The following is a 17,379-nucleotide window of genomic DNA, read 5'->3' as shown; positions in this document are numbered from 1 at the left end:
TTGTGGTTGTGATTTTTTTGATTTGGGATATGGATTTTTTTGGCTTTTTAAATTATATTGTAGATTTCTTTTTATAAATATTTTGTTTTGGGATATAGATTTTTTTTTTTAATGAAACATAATATCACAATAAGATTTGATCTTTTGTGGAAAAGTTGTGAAATAAAATTATTTTTATTATTATTTTGTTTTTTTTCACTTCTGGTTCACGGATACCTTGATCAATGGGTAGCAGCGACGTCTAGGGTTGTCCAACACTGAGTGGACCCAAGAGCTTTCGAGATAGATAGGGTTGTCCAACACTGAGTGGACCCAAGAGCTTTCGAGATTGGAGATAGGGTTGTTCAACACTGAGTGGACCCGTGAAATAAAATTATTATTATTATTATTTTGTTTTTTTCACTTCTGGTTCACGGATACCCTGATCAATGGGTAGCAGCTACGTCTAGGGTTGTCCAACACTGAGTGGACCCAAGAGCGTTGTCCAACACTGAGTGGACCCAAGAGCTTTCGAGATTCGAGATAGGGTTGTTCAACACTGAGTGGACCCCCCACCCAAAGAGGATCAACACCCACTGAGTGGACCCAAGAACTTTCGAGATTCGAGATAGGGTTGTTCAACACTGAGTGGACCCCCCACCCAAAGAGGATCAACACCCCTCGGCCTATTCACTGACCTGACCCCAAGAGCTTTCGGGAATTGACCTTGTGACCTGCCTATTGGCGAGGCACTGATTTGACCGATTGAGCTAACTCTTGGGGCTGTGAAATAAAATTAATTAATTACATACATTTTCTCTTTTTTCCTCATCTTACCCTTACTCTCATTGTTGGCTTATCATGATGAAGATGTAAAATAAAAAGAGTATTCTAATTAGAGGTGGCAATTTTGTTCGAAAAATAGTGAATTTCAACAGAAATTTTGGGAAATCTGGGTTACAATTATACTTCAGGAATTTAAGTGCCCCAAGGGTTTTTAATGGTGCTGAATCCATTTCCACCATTCAAAATAGAATTTAAAGATTATTATGGTTAGATCTTTTTAAATAAAACATGACGGGATTCCAACGAAAAATTGATTTATGGGAATCCTTACGTGTGACTTTTTGGAAAGTTTTTCGGTTAATTTTTCGATTTAATTTTTCGGGAATCCTTTAGGGATTCATTGAAATCACAAGTTTCATAGGTGAACTCTTCATAATCCAAATGCCGCCCTATGGGTTTTTGAGAGTGTCGAGTCCATATATACCGTCAACCAACACAAATCAAGATTTGACCACAAAATTTTCCATCTAATTATAATAAAAAATCCATGTGAAACTCCAAAAACAAATACTTAAAGACTAATCCAAAATAAAATGGTTAGTTGAACCTTTTTTAAAATTTTGAAGTTTTAGTATTTTTAAATTAATATTTGGGGTGTCTTGTTGAATTGCACTTGGCGGTATTTATTATTACCAAGATTATAAAAAAAATGATCCCAAGGGAGTGAGTGTGTGTGAGTGTTGTTGAATTGCAGTAGGTGATATTTATTATTACTAGGAGTACCAAAAAATTTGATACCAAGAATCGGAGTAGGTGGTACTTATTACTACCAGGAGTATTTAATAGCAGCATAACTGAGAGCAAGGGAAAGGTAAGATGGAAGGCACGGGTAAGAGATTCAAAGGGAAGGTGGCGGTGGTGACCGCTTCAACACAGGGCATAGGATTCGCCATTGCAGAGCACCTTGGCCTCGAAGGTGCTTCCGTTGTCGTCTCTTCACGCAAAAAGGTTGGTTGCCTGATTTCTTGTAGTTTTTCACGAATCATTTTCTAAATCTCCCTCATTCACTCATCCTTCATCATTATATACGCCTTTTTAGTTGAATTGATATACCTGGCCGTATGACCTCTGAATAACAATACTTTTTTTTCAAACAGAACAATGTAGAGGAAGCAGTGGAAAAGCTGAGAGCCAAAGGGATTGATGTTCTGGGAGTGGCCTGCCATGTTTCCAGTCGAGAACAGAGGAGGGATCTCATCCAAAAGACTGTAGATGTAAGTGTAAGCCTTAAGGTTTATTTGTTCTTTTTCGAAATAGGTTGAGTCCATATCTAACTAGCTCATGTTGGTGTTAGAAATCTGCAGTTTCTAAATCTTAATGTGACCCGATTAATTAAGTCATGAATAAATCATTCTATAATTGAAGCATTAAAGCGTTAAAAGCATTAAAGCATTAAAGCATGCATTAAAGCATTAAAGCGTTGAATTGGTATATGATGGACGTACCAGATTAAGAGTTAAATGATATATATAAAAGATTGGGTCTTCTCTCTCCCCACAAGAGTTGTATTCTTCTCCATCAAGAAACACATAAGGAAGTGAGGGCAAGAGGAGAGAAACCAAATTCTGAGAAGAAGACAGAAGACAGAAGACAGAAGATGGCAGCCATTACATCTTCCGCTGTTAGTCAAGGTATGTCATCTTAAACAACATATTAAGTTCTGAATGTGAAATATTTGGTATTGATGATCTTGGGCTGTTAATGGAAATTTTTACATGTGGTATCAGAGCCAATCAATAACTGGATATTTCCTATAATTGCAATTGATCTGTTCTGTGCTTTACTCATGTGATTGAGCCTTCGGGAAACTGTGGGGTTTTCATGAAATGATCACGCATTCTCATGAGTCCTTTGACTATGCACCGTCGGGTCCTTGTTATTTGCTAGGGTGTTTGAGAAATCCGCTGACGGGTTTAGATGTCTCACTTATATTTGGGTTTGAAGCCATGAATTTTTTGATTTGCAATTTGCATCCATTTATGAACAGTTTTGTGGGAAAAAAAGTATGCTGCGTTTGTGGTATTGAAGTCAAGGGTTTGATTTGCTGTCATGTGTAATTTCCTATTAAATGTGTCATTTTGGTCCTTCCAATACCATGAGCTATACGTTGTCCTTTGGATGCCATGAACTGATTGGGCTCCGGCTGTTACATGATGATATTGAATATTTTGTATATGCCCTGTTTTTTGCATCTCTCGTTTTCAGTGGTTTCCTGTGCCTTTTATGTTTTATGGCACATTGCAAAATTTTTTTGGCAAATAATTTCTCTCAGAACAAAATTTTAACATGTCTTTTATCTTTATTGTAATGATACGTACGCTGCCATTAACGTGTTAATTCAGTGTGTATGTGTAAGGTTGCGCGTTTGTTTTCATTATAGAGGTATGTAGAGCTTATGAGCTACACACCGTCAAGGCATTGTGGGCTCATTGAATGAGAGTCCTAATAGGCTCAAGGGCTGAGGCCCGTCAGGTTTACGTGGATCATGTGTCCAAGGCCCATAAGTTGAGCCCGTTAAGTATGAAAGACGGGTCCATACAAAGGCATGTATATACAAAGAGTGATATGCGCTATAGGTGGGCGTATGTCAGGTATCGGTCCTCTATAATATTTGATATATGTAATCAATACATGTGTGAGGTTGTTCATTCTGTTCTCACCTTTGCATCCGTTGTGCTCAATCGTTATAAGGAACGATGAAAACAGTTTTACGGTTTTTTTTGCCCAACTGTTCTTGCCTTCTTAATGTATATGTCAAATGCGGAAGCATAGACGACGCAGGCAATGTGTTTGACAAAAGACGTCACATTCAAGTCCGGTTTTGATGATGAAAGTCTGAAGGCAGACGCCTTCTCGCAGTGCTCTCTTGAATGTAGTAATTGAAATCCAGCGATGAAAATCCCGAAGGAATTTCTGTATCATTTCTCTTTTCGTGAACCATGCCTGCGTTTCTACTCAATCCCATTCAGAATTCCACTCTGTGAATTTGCGATTCCCAACCATTCCTTCAATTCGTGATGCTTAATGCCACAGCAGAATCCATGCTGTTTTCAAGTTATTTCAATAACAATACCATTTGAGTTCGGTACACGATCTAAGTAAACAATTTGGCGGATAGGGGTTTGCGATCCCTAATACATGTTTAAAAGGATGATTAGGACAGAGATGTTTAGGACAGGGATATCTGGTTTGAATTCCTTGTTACTATTCATATTGGCGTCTTCCCTTCAATCCAGATTGAAATTATTGACACATTTATTTTGATCATGAAGGATTAAATATTTGAAGAGTTGTGATGATGAAACGTTGACTTTACACGAAAGTGTATGCTTGCATTATAGTTTTGCAGTGTTTACAAATTAATGAAGGGAAAAATAATGTGACGCGTAGCAGGGACAAATATTTGAAAGTGTGCATTCTTTAATTGTCTGTGCATGCGTGGTTTCAATGCCAAAAAGAATTAATGGTAAGCGTAAGTTTTTAGAAATGCATAATCTGAATATTTGAAGTATGAAATAAAGGGGTTTCAATTGGGTTAAGTTTCGTGCATCATTTACTGTTTTGGCTTTGCACGATTAAAGTTTACTGGTACAAAATAATCGTTTGAAATTTGGGCATAAAAGTAATTGCTCTATGACTGATTGTTTTGCATAAGGTATGTGTTATAAATTATTTATGCACATGAGATTTATGATTTTGTTAATCACCAAAGTGGTCAAAATCAGAATGTTGTTTTGCTTTATGCACATGAGATTTATGATTTTGTTAATCACCAAAGTGGTCAAAATCAGAATAATCATTTAGTGCATAAGTGACATAATGATTATTGATAGAAATTGCCAGTTATAATAATACCAATTAAAAACTGGCGTCACTAATGATAGAACCTGAGAACTTACCCAAAGGAAAGTCTTGTTCTATAACTAGTTGACATGATGAGGTTTAATAGATATTTTGATTAAATAAATATTGATCATCCAAAGATGTCAGTTCTATTTAATTGAATATATTTATTACCTACTTATGTTTGGTATTTAATTATGTTAAGTATAAGATAGTATCTACCCAAAGGAGTGCTATATTATACTATTATGCCTACATCTGAATCGCGTTAGTTATGAGCTAATAGTTATTTCATTTTGCAGGAGTTTCCATGAATACACATGCTTCATCTGTTACATTGTTCACTGGTGTTAATTTTTCTGAATGGAGTGAACAAGTCAATTTCCATTTAGGTGCTCAGGATCTTGACTTGGCACTCCTTGAGGATAAACCTGCTGCTCTTACAAAAGATAGTACTGAGGCAGAAAAATCACACCATAAAGCATGGGAACGCAGTAACAGATTGAGCCTTATGTTTATTAAGGTGACTGTTGCTAACAACATCAAGTCAACAATTCCACAAACAGAAAGTGCTAAGGAATATATGCAGTCTGTGGAAGAGCGTTTTCGTTCAGCTGATAAGTCACTCGCTGGCACTCTTATGGCAGAACTCACGACCATGAAGTTTGATGGGTCGCGAACTATGCAAGAGCACATTATAGAGATGACTAATCTTGCAGCAAGGTTAAAATCCCTGGGACTTACAGTAGAGGATTCTTTTCTTGTCCAGTTTATCCTGAACTCGCTACCTTCTGAATATGGACCTTTTCAGATTAACTATAACACTATAAAGGATAAATGGAATGTTAATGAATTGGCCAGTAGACTTGTTCAGGAAGAAGGACGGTTGAAAAATCAAGTAAATCACTCAGTAAGTTTTGCGAGTAATAAAGCTGGTAAAGGAAAATCAAGTCATTTCAAGAAGAAAAAGGCACCTGCTAAGAATGGGCAGGATAAGGAAAAGAAGGAACTAAAGGATATTCAATGTCATTTCTGTAAAAAGAAAGGACATTATCAAAGTGACTGTCCGAAAAGGAAAGCTTGGTTCGAAAAGAGAGGGATTTCGTATGATCCGAACCATAAATCCAAATGGGAAACGGAATGAAATCTTCAATTGAAGGCATTGGGACTTATTGTCTAATTCTAGAAAGTGGATATGTATTAGACTTATAGAAAGTGGATATGTATTAGACTTATACAGTACCCTTTATGTACCTTCATTATCTAGAAACCTTATTTCCGCAAGTAAATTGGATATTTCTGGTTTTAGATGTATGTTTGGATCTGGTTGTTTTGATTTATATAAGAATACTGATAATGTTGATTCTGGTATTCTAATTGATGGTTTATATAAATTGAAACTGAATGACACTTATGCGAATTCCTTGATGAATGTAGCAAATAATGTTAGCGATCTAGAATTATGTGTGGATTGTATGCCAGCTTCTTGAAATAATAGAAACTGGTAATGCAAGATTCATTGAGAATGGTGAAGTCAGTGGGAGTACTAGAAAAGAAATAGTAGAAATAAAGGAAACAAGGGTAAATGTTACATTGCCTAGAATAGTTCCGCCATCTACTATTACTCCAAATGTTGTTCCAGCTGTTGTAGAACAGCATGATGATAATGAACAACATATAAATGAAGAAGTACTTCCTGAAGGAAATGACTTACATAATACTGATATGCATGAACCACAAGAAGTAGCATTAAGAAGACCTCAGAGAAATCGTAGGTCATCTATTTCTGATAATTATGTGGTTTATATGCAAGAATCAGATTATGATATTGGAATCAATAAGGATCCAGAATTCATGCATTATGGTTGCAGAACTTTATTTCAGGACTTGCAGTTGTCGACACCATTAGCAAGCCGCTGAAAATTTATTGTGATAACTCTGCAGCAGTATTTTTCTCAAAGAACGACAAGTACTCTAAAGGTGCCAAACACATAGATCTGAAGTATCTTGTTGTGAAAGATGAGGTTCAGGAACAAAGAGTGTCAATCAGGCACATCAGGACATAACTTATGATGGCAGACCCTTTGACGAAAGGGTTACAACCAAAACAATATAAGGAACATGTTCAAAGAATGGGTCTTGGTTGTATTAATGATAATTGATGTGTGACATTCTGAGCTCTTTTATGTGTTTCTGATATACAATTATGTGTCTCTTGTTTTAATGTAGTAGTACGTACTTTATGTAATTTTAAACAAGAAAGAGTCTTATAAAGATATTATGTTTAATCATTATGATATAAGACATTATGTGGACCATTATGCTGTTTTATATAAATTATGAATATGAATTGATGGATTGCTGGTATTGTAGTATATGGAAGGGAATGCATTGAATTAATAGTGCACAACCGCCATAACTCTCAGCAATTTATCATAGTATGATGTTCAACGCTTAATATTATGAATAGTCGGGTCAAGTGGGAGAATGTTAGAAATCTGCAGTTTCTAAATCTTAATGTGACCCGATTAATTAAGTCATGAATAAATCATTCTATAATTGAAGCATTAAAGCGTTAAAAGCATTAAAGCATTAAAGCATGCATTAAAGCATTAAAGCGTTGAATTGGTATATGATGGACGTACCAGATTAAGAGTTAAATGATATATATAAAGGATTGGGTCCTCTCTCTCCCCACAAGAGTTGTATTCTTCTCCGTCAAGAAACACATAAGGAAGTGAGGGCAAGAGGAGAGAAACCGAATTCTGAGAAGAAGACAGAAGACAAAAGACAGAAGATGGCAGCCATTACATCTTCCGCTGTTAGTCAAGGTATGTCATCTTAAACAACATATTAAGTTCTGAATGTGAAATATTTGGTATTGATGATCTTGGGCTGTTAATGGAAATTTTTACAGTTGGATGCAAGAACCACTTGCTCACCAAAAATTGTTGTGCTTTAGAGAGAGTGAATCTAAATATAAAGTGTTTTGTTTTTCATGAATATGGTTGACCAGGTTTGAGTGTAATTGATTTGTACTTGCCTATTGACGGTCGCGGAAGTTATTATCGTCTATGTATGCCATGAATTCTCTAACGTAAGTTTTCAACTCAGGGCAATTGCACTATTAAGTGAAACTGTATACTCACCCGCAACCATTTTCAGCCTGTTTTACTTCCAAATGGCTATTTTCACATAATTTCCCTTTAAAAAATCGGCAAATTTCCTAATTACGATAATTTTTTGATTTAATTCTCTTTCTTTTGTGCCGAGGAATCCTATCAAATTATCTGCCAATGAAACCATAAACTAAATGATGATTACAACAGTTACATTTGTTCATCAAGGAACGCCACCACTTTTGATGACTCCAACCTAACCTAATGAAGGATGGCCAATACATAAAAGCTAAAACACAATAATTTTGAAGCTAAAGAGAAAACACACATACGTCCACTTAGAACCTGAAGAGAAAACACTAGAAATAAGATCGAGAAATGGAATAGTAGATAAGTGACTTGCTTTGGGTGAAGATCAGTTTAAATTCATCGTAACTATTTTGGATTTATCAAGTATTGAGAAGAATAAAAAATATGGAGGAGCAAATTTTTGGTGCTTAAAATATCTAAAATTAAGGTGAATTTAAGTTGGTTTATATCTAAAATATTTTAATTAAAGTTTTAATATCGTTTTAATCTTTTTTCTCTACATCATGGATTTCAATTATTTTCTATTTTTATTCGAATCCAAGTATTACACATCACATTCATACCGGACTTAAAGTGCACCACACTTCTCTGGGAGCACCAAAGATGCACCCAAGATCTCTTGTGGATCTTAATTGGAGACTATCATCAAAGTTACCTCAAGCAAGGTTATAATCATTGAAAGGTAGACATACTCGAACAGATATAGGTACAACATCCATTTCTAAGTTGAACATAAACATTTGGGTGAGGTTGTTATTGGTGCAGTTGCATGTGCTCTTCTAAACTCTCCCATATTTACCACACTTTTGTCTTGATGACCTCCTTTACAATGGAAATTTATTGCGTTGTTTCACCCATAGCATAAAGAGCTGACCAGAATTTATAAGAGGCAAGCAAAGCATCAGGTTGTTATCTTGCATGCTAAAAGGGTCCTTTCCTGTCATAGAAGCAAGTTTGAGAATATTGCTATTACTTTGGGGCTTGACAGTGAATTAGGAAGGGCTCCTTGACACAAAATTTTCTTCAATAATCTCTCGATATTATATAGGAAGTGTTAAACACATACGTGGCGAAGGTAGAATATGAAAGATAAACATTGAATTGCATATACATAGGAGTGACCCTTGGTTTCATATTCCAAGTGGTCCCTTGGACTCCCTTTGGCTGTTCAGCTTCCACACCAACCCTTAGAGGATTAGTTGTCCAACGTTCCCCCCCTAATCCCAAGGGGTATGTGTGATTCCAAAAAGAGAGATGTAATACAAAATGTGCAAAAATGCATGGAAGCATTAGGCTGAATGTGTTCTCTGAAATGTTGGTATAAGGGGGTGGTTTAAGGATGACCACCAACACTGGAATGCTTAGTGTAGTTCTCGGAACTCTGCCAAATCTGGCATGAAGTTGAAGTCTTCTGCTAGAGGAAGTGCTCCTCATGTTTTAAAGAGGGAAACCATCAACCTTGAAAGGGAGGTCTCACCCCGTATAAAAAGGGAGAACCTCAACCTGAAAAGGGAGGTCTCAACCTGTGATGGTTTAAGGATTACCACCAACTCTGGAATGCTTAATGCAATTCCTGAAACTCTTCCAAAACTGTTAAGAAGCTGAAGTCTTCTGTTAGAGGAAGTGTCCCCAATTCTTTGAAGAGGCATCACCAACTGAAGGTATGCTCAGGGGTATCTTTGTCTCTGACTACAACTTTGAATCTGGTATGGCAGGTTGTGGCTCAGGCTCGCTTGATGTGGCTTTGAAGCTTGTAGATGACCCATCATTCCCCCCCTGTCAGATACAAGGTGAGATGATGGAGAAAACTTAACTGCAAGACTGTTCAATACTCTAGAACAAGTTCTGACATATGATTGAAATATCTTCTTGGCTGTTGAAACCCATTGCCAAGAAGAGATCCATCCAAGATGAATCTTTGTGCTTGCAGGAGGCTTGTTTTTGAAGCATCCGTTTGAAGAATGACTGGTTTTATGACAATGCTTACATGGATGAAGATCAAAACAGTGATCTTTCATATGGCCAACTCGGTCACAGTGTTGGCATTTAACAATCTGTTGTGACTGTTGCGCAGAATCTGGAACAGTTGAAGGTGAACTGTCATGAAGGAATTCAGCACTCTGAAACTGGATGGACTTTGAGTAATCTGGAATATGAAAGGAAACCTCCTTATCATATCCAAGACCTGTTCTGTGCTTGTTATGGACAAGCTCTTCCTAAGGTCTGATGCCCGACTTGGGAAGTGCAGGCTGAATTTTTGCATCTGCATGTACAACTGCTCTTGAGAGGGGCTCAATGATCTGATCAATTTCTAGTTGTTGATGGGTGTGTCTCAAACAAATAATTGTCCTAAACAAAGACAAGTTCAGAGTCATGACTATACTTTTGTAACTCCTCTTGCTGTAGCTGTGATTCAAGCTGCAAAAAATCAATTTTTTCATATGTATTTTGCAGACATGTTTGAATATCACAAAGAGTGTTCTTTTTTATTTTCACGGTATCATGATCAGTGGAATGTATCAGAGTTTTCAGGAACTCTAATACTTCATCAACTTTGGCCATTTTCCAACAGTTTAAATTCCTGGATCTGAATGTGCTCTCAAAAGAAAATAAAAGAGTACTCCCTTTACTAAAGGAAGATGTATTGGAATATTACACCAGGGCCAAGAGTGTCAACACCAAATGTAAGTGTAGTGTTGAACCTGAATATTAGGAACAACAAGCTGTTATCCTTTTCAGACTGAATAATAGAAAGAAAACTTATCTCTCCATAACAGATGCAATTATCTTGCACTCCACTTCTTCAAAACAAATTGCAGTAAAAATTACAAAGATTTTAGTGTAAAGGGTATATCAAGAGAAGGCTTTGGTGCTTAAAAGACCCTGTAATATGACATATGGTCGCAATCGATCACTATTGGAAAAGAGCTCTTGAAAAGAAACAATGTTGGCCAATATCCTTGCAATGTTGGTGAATAATTGTTGAACCACAGGTCCCTTTTGACCATTGAACGTGGAAGGTATAGTAGCGTGCTCTAACCATAGCCCTACCATAGAGAAGAAGAATCGAACCAGGTGTTGGACGACAAGGGTACCACTAGTAGCTTTCGATGAACCTCTTATTCATGTCATCGTCAAGATGGTGAAACTCCATGTTGTTGGACGTGATCACTGCATAGACTACTTTAAATTACCTTAATGTCGTCTTGTTTTATGACCCGTGATTTGGTTCAAAGCATTGATAAGCAGTCTCTGGATTACAAAGCAGAGGAGCATCCAATTCTTGAGGTCGAAAGACTTTCGAACTTGCAACAAATTATAGTGAATTCATTGTTGGCTACAATTCCCACGGCTGTTGGTTTCATTCTTGCTCCTTTTGTAGCTTGATTCTTACGATAAATAATCTGGATCATTGATTCTTACAATTCTGTTGGGCAGAGCTGTGGTGCAGTAGAAACATATGGTTCCCAAGCACGACTGTGACATACTAAACATTCCTTTGTTATGTGAAGGCAAGCTTATATCCGTGAATTCAAAATTTCAATTGCGGGATAAATAATGGCCTCAGACTGCCTAGGAGAGAAACATGGACTAGCAATGTTGTTGGAAGTGCCAAAGCTGCATCCGAATAGACGACCCATTATCTGGATTGAGACCGAGGGAGACATAACTAGGTGGTACACATTTGATTCTAATGCCCTTCTCTGCGTAAAGTTCCTTGATGATTCAAGACCAATCATTCGTTGGGTTGTTGTGAATCGATCCTAGCAGAGATACAATGCCAACTGCTTTGCAGTCACTGACATGAGCTGGGAGATACAGAGAAATGTAGAGAATAGTGCACACAATGGTATCAAAAAACCAGAGAGAATAGGCGTTACTACACGGTAGCGCAAAAGCGTTTTGTCAAGCCAACACACAAATGGTTAGATAAATCGCTCTTCAAGGGGAATTCTTTTGAGAGCAGAATTTCAGGGATTAAACGGAGGAAATGCTTCTGACTGTTGATCAATGGTTGTCATTGATGTTAACCCAAGTAGCACCAGGGGCTACACTGATCTTGCATGGGCATTTTGACTTGACAACTTACTCTATTCCGAGTCAAGGATCTTCTAGATGGATTCTACTCGTCGAGATGTTTTTGTTGATATATGGCACGCCACGCAATTCTTCACGATTTGAGAGATATTCATGTTTGAAGTTAGTAACCCTAGTTAGTGGGCTAAAACCCTATGGGGTTGTGGCATGGCACTCATAATTTGTTGTGGTCATTGAATAGTCAATAATTAATAATGTTTTTTTCTTGTTGCTCATAAAATCCCTCCAACGTTCACTTGTTGAGGACCCTCTCAACTCAAGACATTCATATAAATAATGACTCTCATATCCTCTTCTAGTAGGGATTTTGTGGCTTCAAACAAGTCATTGTGGCATTTTCGCTATAAACTTTTTTCTGCGAAGCTTCAGAAGCTGAAATTAAAACCCATTTGAGCTGAAATCTTGATGAACCTCGTGACCAAATTTCAGATCTTGGTTCGCTATATTTTCGGAGATATGATTTGAGGAAGTTAGGGTTTTTGCAGGCTCCCGAATTCCATGTCAAACATGTGACGTTGGGAAAATCATCATAACTTTCTCTCTGAGCATTGGATTCAAATTTCGTAAATAGTCATAGAAAGAGGACAGACTGTAGTTTGTTGAGTAGTGTTTTTAGGACCAAAGGTCGCAACAGTGACACGTGGCACTTCGTACAAGTTTGCTCTACTAAACTAGTCTATAATTAGGTCATTGTGGGAGATTGGGCATAACTCTTTCTTGAAGAATCCAATCTTGATCAGACCTATGGGGTTGGAAAGAGGACTCAAAGGGCTACCACAGGACGAAATTTCAGACCTTGGAGATCCGAAATTACATAGATACAACAGATTCAATATCGAGCTCCTAGAAGGAAAGAAAAAACATGCATTCAAGGATCACTGCAGTAAGGACCACACATCAACAGTCAAGGGTAAGTCTCCTACAACAAGGTATGTATGATTAGTGTTTACATTTGAAATATGAGTATCATCTCTGACATATGTTTTTGCAGGACAACATAAGTATATACAGGGTCTCGGTTATATCTCTATGTCTCTATATGTCACAGTTAGTTTTGATACCACATTTCGGATGTCCTATTCTTGATACTACACATTTGATGTTACATATTCTTGATGCTACACCAAGTCTGCTAAATCTATATGATGTTGTAAGTTCACGTTACTTGTCTTTTCATAGTTGATAGAATGGTCCATCATAAGTCTAGGATCTGTCATCAATTTTTATTGTATATATCTTTAGGTCAGTTTTTGATATAGTCTTGCGTAGAGTCTAGGCCTATATCAAGAGTGGGAGTCTTTGTCTACTGCTGCAACAAGTAACAACAAAAGTGACAAGCACACTTCAGGTATGCATTGTAATTTTAATTTGTATTTATTCATTATTATGCACTTACATGTGTTTTGCAAGCAAAGGTAAGTTGAAGGGTATTTTGTTTTGTTTTGGGATTGGTTTCGCCGGACAAATTTTGCATGCAGGTAGAAGAAGATTAAAGTACAACTTCAAGCAATAATTCAAGAGAAGAAGTATCAAATCAAAGGAAGCATTGCAGCGGGACATCCTTTGAAGACATGACAACCATCCGTATATTGTGAAGAAGTGTCAAGGCCAAGAGTCATCATTTTAAAGTTGTAAACGAGTCATTTGTAAAAGTGTCATCATGGGAAGAGTCATTATTGTAAAAGAGTCAATTTTCCTAGAGTTGAAAAGGCATTATTGGGCGGTATAGGAATCTCTGTTGGAATGATGTCATGGTTGGGTTGCAGGTCATAGTGTGATTGGGTGTTCGGTCAAAATCATTGTAAATCATATTGTATCGTGGATCGTTGTCCCTGGCACAGGAATCCACACTCTTGTCTCATTTCAGTGATTATAGGGTGGCAGGGAGGTGCTAGGCTGGTGCATGAAGTCGCCTACAGGTTGGAGCCTTGATTCGGATTTAAGTAGGAACGCAATAGATTACAGAGATAACCATAAATACAAAGATGCGATAACCATAAAAACAGAGATGCAGCGGAAATAATACTTCATTTCATTAATGGAGAATACTGAAATATGCTTACAAATAGAAATAACCCAGCTAGGGCGATGGTAGCTTATCTCTGAGAAGAGATGTGTCGGCTACATGCCTCTGAACTGTTTCGAACTGTCTTTACAATGAGGCTCGAAGGCCTATTTATTATTGAGAAACAATGGAAAACCCTTAACATTCCAAAACCTAACCCTAGAAGATGAAACGCCAAACTATGGGCCCCGTTTGGGTAAATTGGTACATCAACTTCCCGGGGTCATAACTTTGGCATACGATCTCCGTTTGACGCGCATGATAGCCCGTTGGAAAGATCTCTCCGAGGACTACGACGGAAAAGACGATTTTTTTTACCTAAAAAATCACAGAAGGTAGATTTCCAAAAAAACGTCGTTTAGGGCCTCAAAACGGCTCCCGAAGTTTAGGACCCGAAAAACTGCTAAAAATAGTAAACTGCGCTATAATTAAGGAAACTGAAAAACTGAAAGAGACAGTTGTGGGGGTCCAAATGGGATAGGTGGGTGGCCACCAACATCCACCTGGATCAAGCCTATGAACACTTTAGGGTGGTAGGTTGGTCTAGGATGTTGGGGCATCCATTCAGTTGACTACTGAAGAAACCAGGGCATTGGGGCGTCCTTCCAGTGGGAGCTGGAGAAGAATGCTTTTCTAGAATTCTAGGAAGTTGTTGCTTTCATTTCAGTTGGCGCTGAAGATTAAAGAATTTATTAGAAAAACGTTCGGTGGTTTTTGACCCGGAGGGGGTTTTCCACCTAAAATTCTTGTGTTTATTGTGTTCTTTTATTTACTATTATTACTGCATAAACATTAATAATAATTGAAGATTAACTAATGCTCTGAAAAGATTTAAAAGTGCTAATTGCTAAGGAATACTGATTCACCCCCCCTCTTAGTATTTCCAACAATTGGTATCAGAGCTTGGTTCCTTCAATAGCAGTGTAACAACTGGAAGGAGATCATGGAGTATACTAAGAATAGAGTTGCTTTGTTCAATGGAAATAACTATGCACTTTGGAGTGGAAGAATGCAGGAGCCTTCCCTTGACTGTGGCTAGGGCTTCTCCCTTAGTCTCCTCTTCACCTGCGGCTAGGGCTTCTCCCTCTTGACCTCTCTTGCCAACAAACCCAAACGAGTGGAGAGAGATCATGAGTGAAGTGTGTGTGGCAAATGACTTGAGGCCTCCTTTATTCATAATGCCACGTTGATGTTGAGCTGGGGTAATTTGCTTTCTGGCCGACCTTGACAATTTGTCAAATAATACAAATAAATTCATATCCCCATAAATACATGTCGGAATCGGATTATCTTTAGATCAATCCTACACCTCTCGAAGAGAGGAATCCAAGAAAAATATCAGCTTCCATAAATAAGATGACCCACATGGAGTTTGGCCCTAGTTGCCAATTTTAACAGTGTCAGATTGCTAGTTGAGCATCCTAGAATTTTATTAAGATTTTCTCCTGCATAATAATAAAACCCTCAGAGCTGCTGCACCGGTTTTCCCGCATTGGGTTTTTCTGGGGACTTTTGTCCAAAAATAACTGTAACCTATGTGTTTCTATTTTCCTTGCTCAGTTTCTATGTTTCAGAATCATATTTAATTTGGTGTAAGCTGTTTTAGTAATTTACTTCAATATTTCATGAAGAAATCTGAAGTAAGTTTGTAACATAATTTACAATCTAGGTGATGTAGATTCAGATGGTTGCAGTAGGATTCTAGAGATTGTTAGATCTAGGAATTTTCACACTGTGACTACTGTCCTTGTGTGCCTTTGATTTTGACTTGGTCATGGCTGGCATTTATAGATATTATAAATCATATTTAATAATTAAATTACCGTTCTTTAACGCAGTATAAAACATTTAGCATACTGTAAATGTTTAATTATAATGGGAATGGCATAGTATATATTGCCACTGTTTAGTATATTTTATATATATATTAGTATATGGTCATTATTGAGTTGAACTATATGTTTCTGGCGAATTTATATTATGCAATTGTGATATATATATATGGTGAATTTATATTATGCAATTGTGATATATATATATATATATATATGAAAATTAGAAATATGTATTTAGATGGATTTAATGGTGAACTTATTTGAATATTATTCAGAAATTTGAATTTGAACTGAATTTCATTATTTCTGAACTTGAACTTGATCCTGAAACATGTGACTTTGGTTGACCCTTATAAATGTCAACATCACTAACACATAAAGTGACCCTTATGCAAATGTTATGACTTCTAAATATTATTGGATCGTTGATACTCCAACAAGATTTGGTAGCTCACCTTTATCCATTTCGGTTTTTGGAGAATTTGTGAATATCAATCTTTTGTATGTTAGAAAAAATTGTATATTGCATGGATATTAGCCACTTTCCAAAGATATCATCATTGTGAGGTTCAACACTTAAGTGAGATGCAGGTTAATAAGCATATTTTGAACCTAGTTGAGCAAGCCTTGTGATGACCAACGGAAAGCCATATGTAATGTGACACTTCTATACTATTTGGCGGCTGATCAAGGTATTCTTTCTTGCATTGGAGATTGGTATGTACTGCTTAGGTCAAATTTATGAATGGGACTATTTTCCTGTTTGGTGTTTTTGAGGTCCTATAGAAGATTTCCTTGTGCATATGAACTTGATACATGCCTATGTACAATTGTTTTGTTATATCCAACAACCTGCAAGGAGTTGTTACATGCCGTCAATGGTACAGTGTTTGTCGAGATTGGTTGCAACTGCCACTAAATCTAGCAAGCAATTGGTTCATGAATTTGCACAAAGATATACATCTCTTGTATTCTAGGGAGATACTAACATCAATGTTGCAAACATCGACATTGGGATAAAATCAGCAAGAAAAATTGTAAAAATTGCAAAAAAATCGGCAAAATTAAGATACCGCCAATATATCGTTAAAAATCGGCAAACATTGGCTAGGCCAAAAAATTGCGAAATTGGGATAAAATTGAGATGTTTGCAACACTGATTAACATTATATTGGCATAAATCTTTCTTTGTGAAAGACAGGAAATTATTTCAGTGAAAGGATATTTGGTTCATGGATAACTTGACTGAGCAAACATTTTCATGCATTGGACCAAGTTGACTACTCCAATTGAATTTGTGACATCAGTGTAAAAGGCATGCTATTATTTCTTAAACTATTGTTAAGGTTCCAGAAGAGGAAGAGTCTAGTTTTTTGTTTAAGAATACCTAAAATATTTTCTTTCATTATCAGTCTCTAGGTTTCAAGGATGTTATTTTTTCAAAATACCATTTGGAATTTAAATTCTCGGATATCTTACAGTGGCCTACCGAAATTTACTTCAT

At 36.9% G+C, this 17,379-nt stretch overlaps 1 protein-coding gene across 3 annotated transcripts in view; it reads left to right on the top strand.

The window, feature by feature from the left end:
- Positions 1-1,515: 1,515 nt before the first annotated feature.
- LOC149192037 (tropinone reductase-like 3) overlaps positions 1,516-17,379 on the top strand; it is a 175,669-nt gene continuing 159,805 nt past the window's right edge. Inside the window, exons 1-2 of one of the 3 annotated variants that reach the window (XM_089404459.1) lie at positions 1,516-1,773; positions 1,923-2,039. In XM_089404459.1, the coding sequence (XP_089260585.1) occupies positions 1,642-1,773; positions 1,923-2,039 (249 nt within the window). In that variant the 5' untranslated portion in view covers positions 1,516-1,641. The remainder of the gene's footprint in view (positions 1,774-1,922; positions 2,040-17,379) is intronic. The other 2 variants (XM_089404460.1, XM_089404458.1) reach the window with 2 other exon arrangements.

This window comes from Pinus tabuliformis, chromosome 2_2 (genome assembly GCF_031772625.1).
Source record: "Pinus tabuliformis cultivar Carrire ecotype Pingquan chromosome 2_2, CPIR1, whole genome shotgun sequence".
NCBI classification, from domain to species: domain Eukaryota; kingdom Viridiplantae; phylum Streptophyta; class Pinopsida; order Pinales; family Pinaceae; genus Pinus; species Pinus tabuliformis.
Note: the sequence above shows the minus strand (reverse complement) of the source record. Positions and strands in the feature narration are given on the sequence as shown.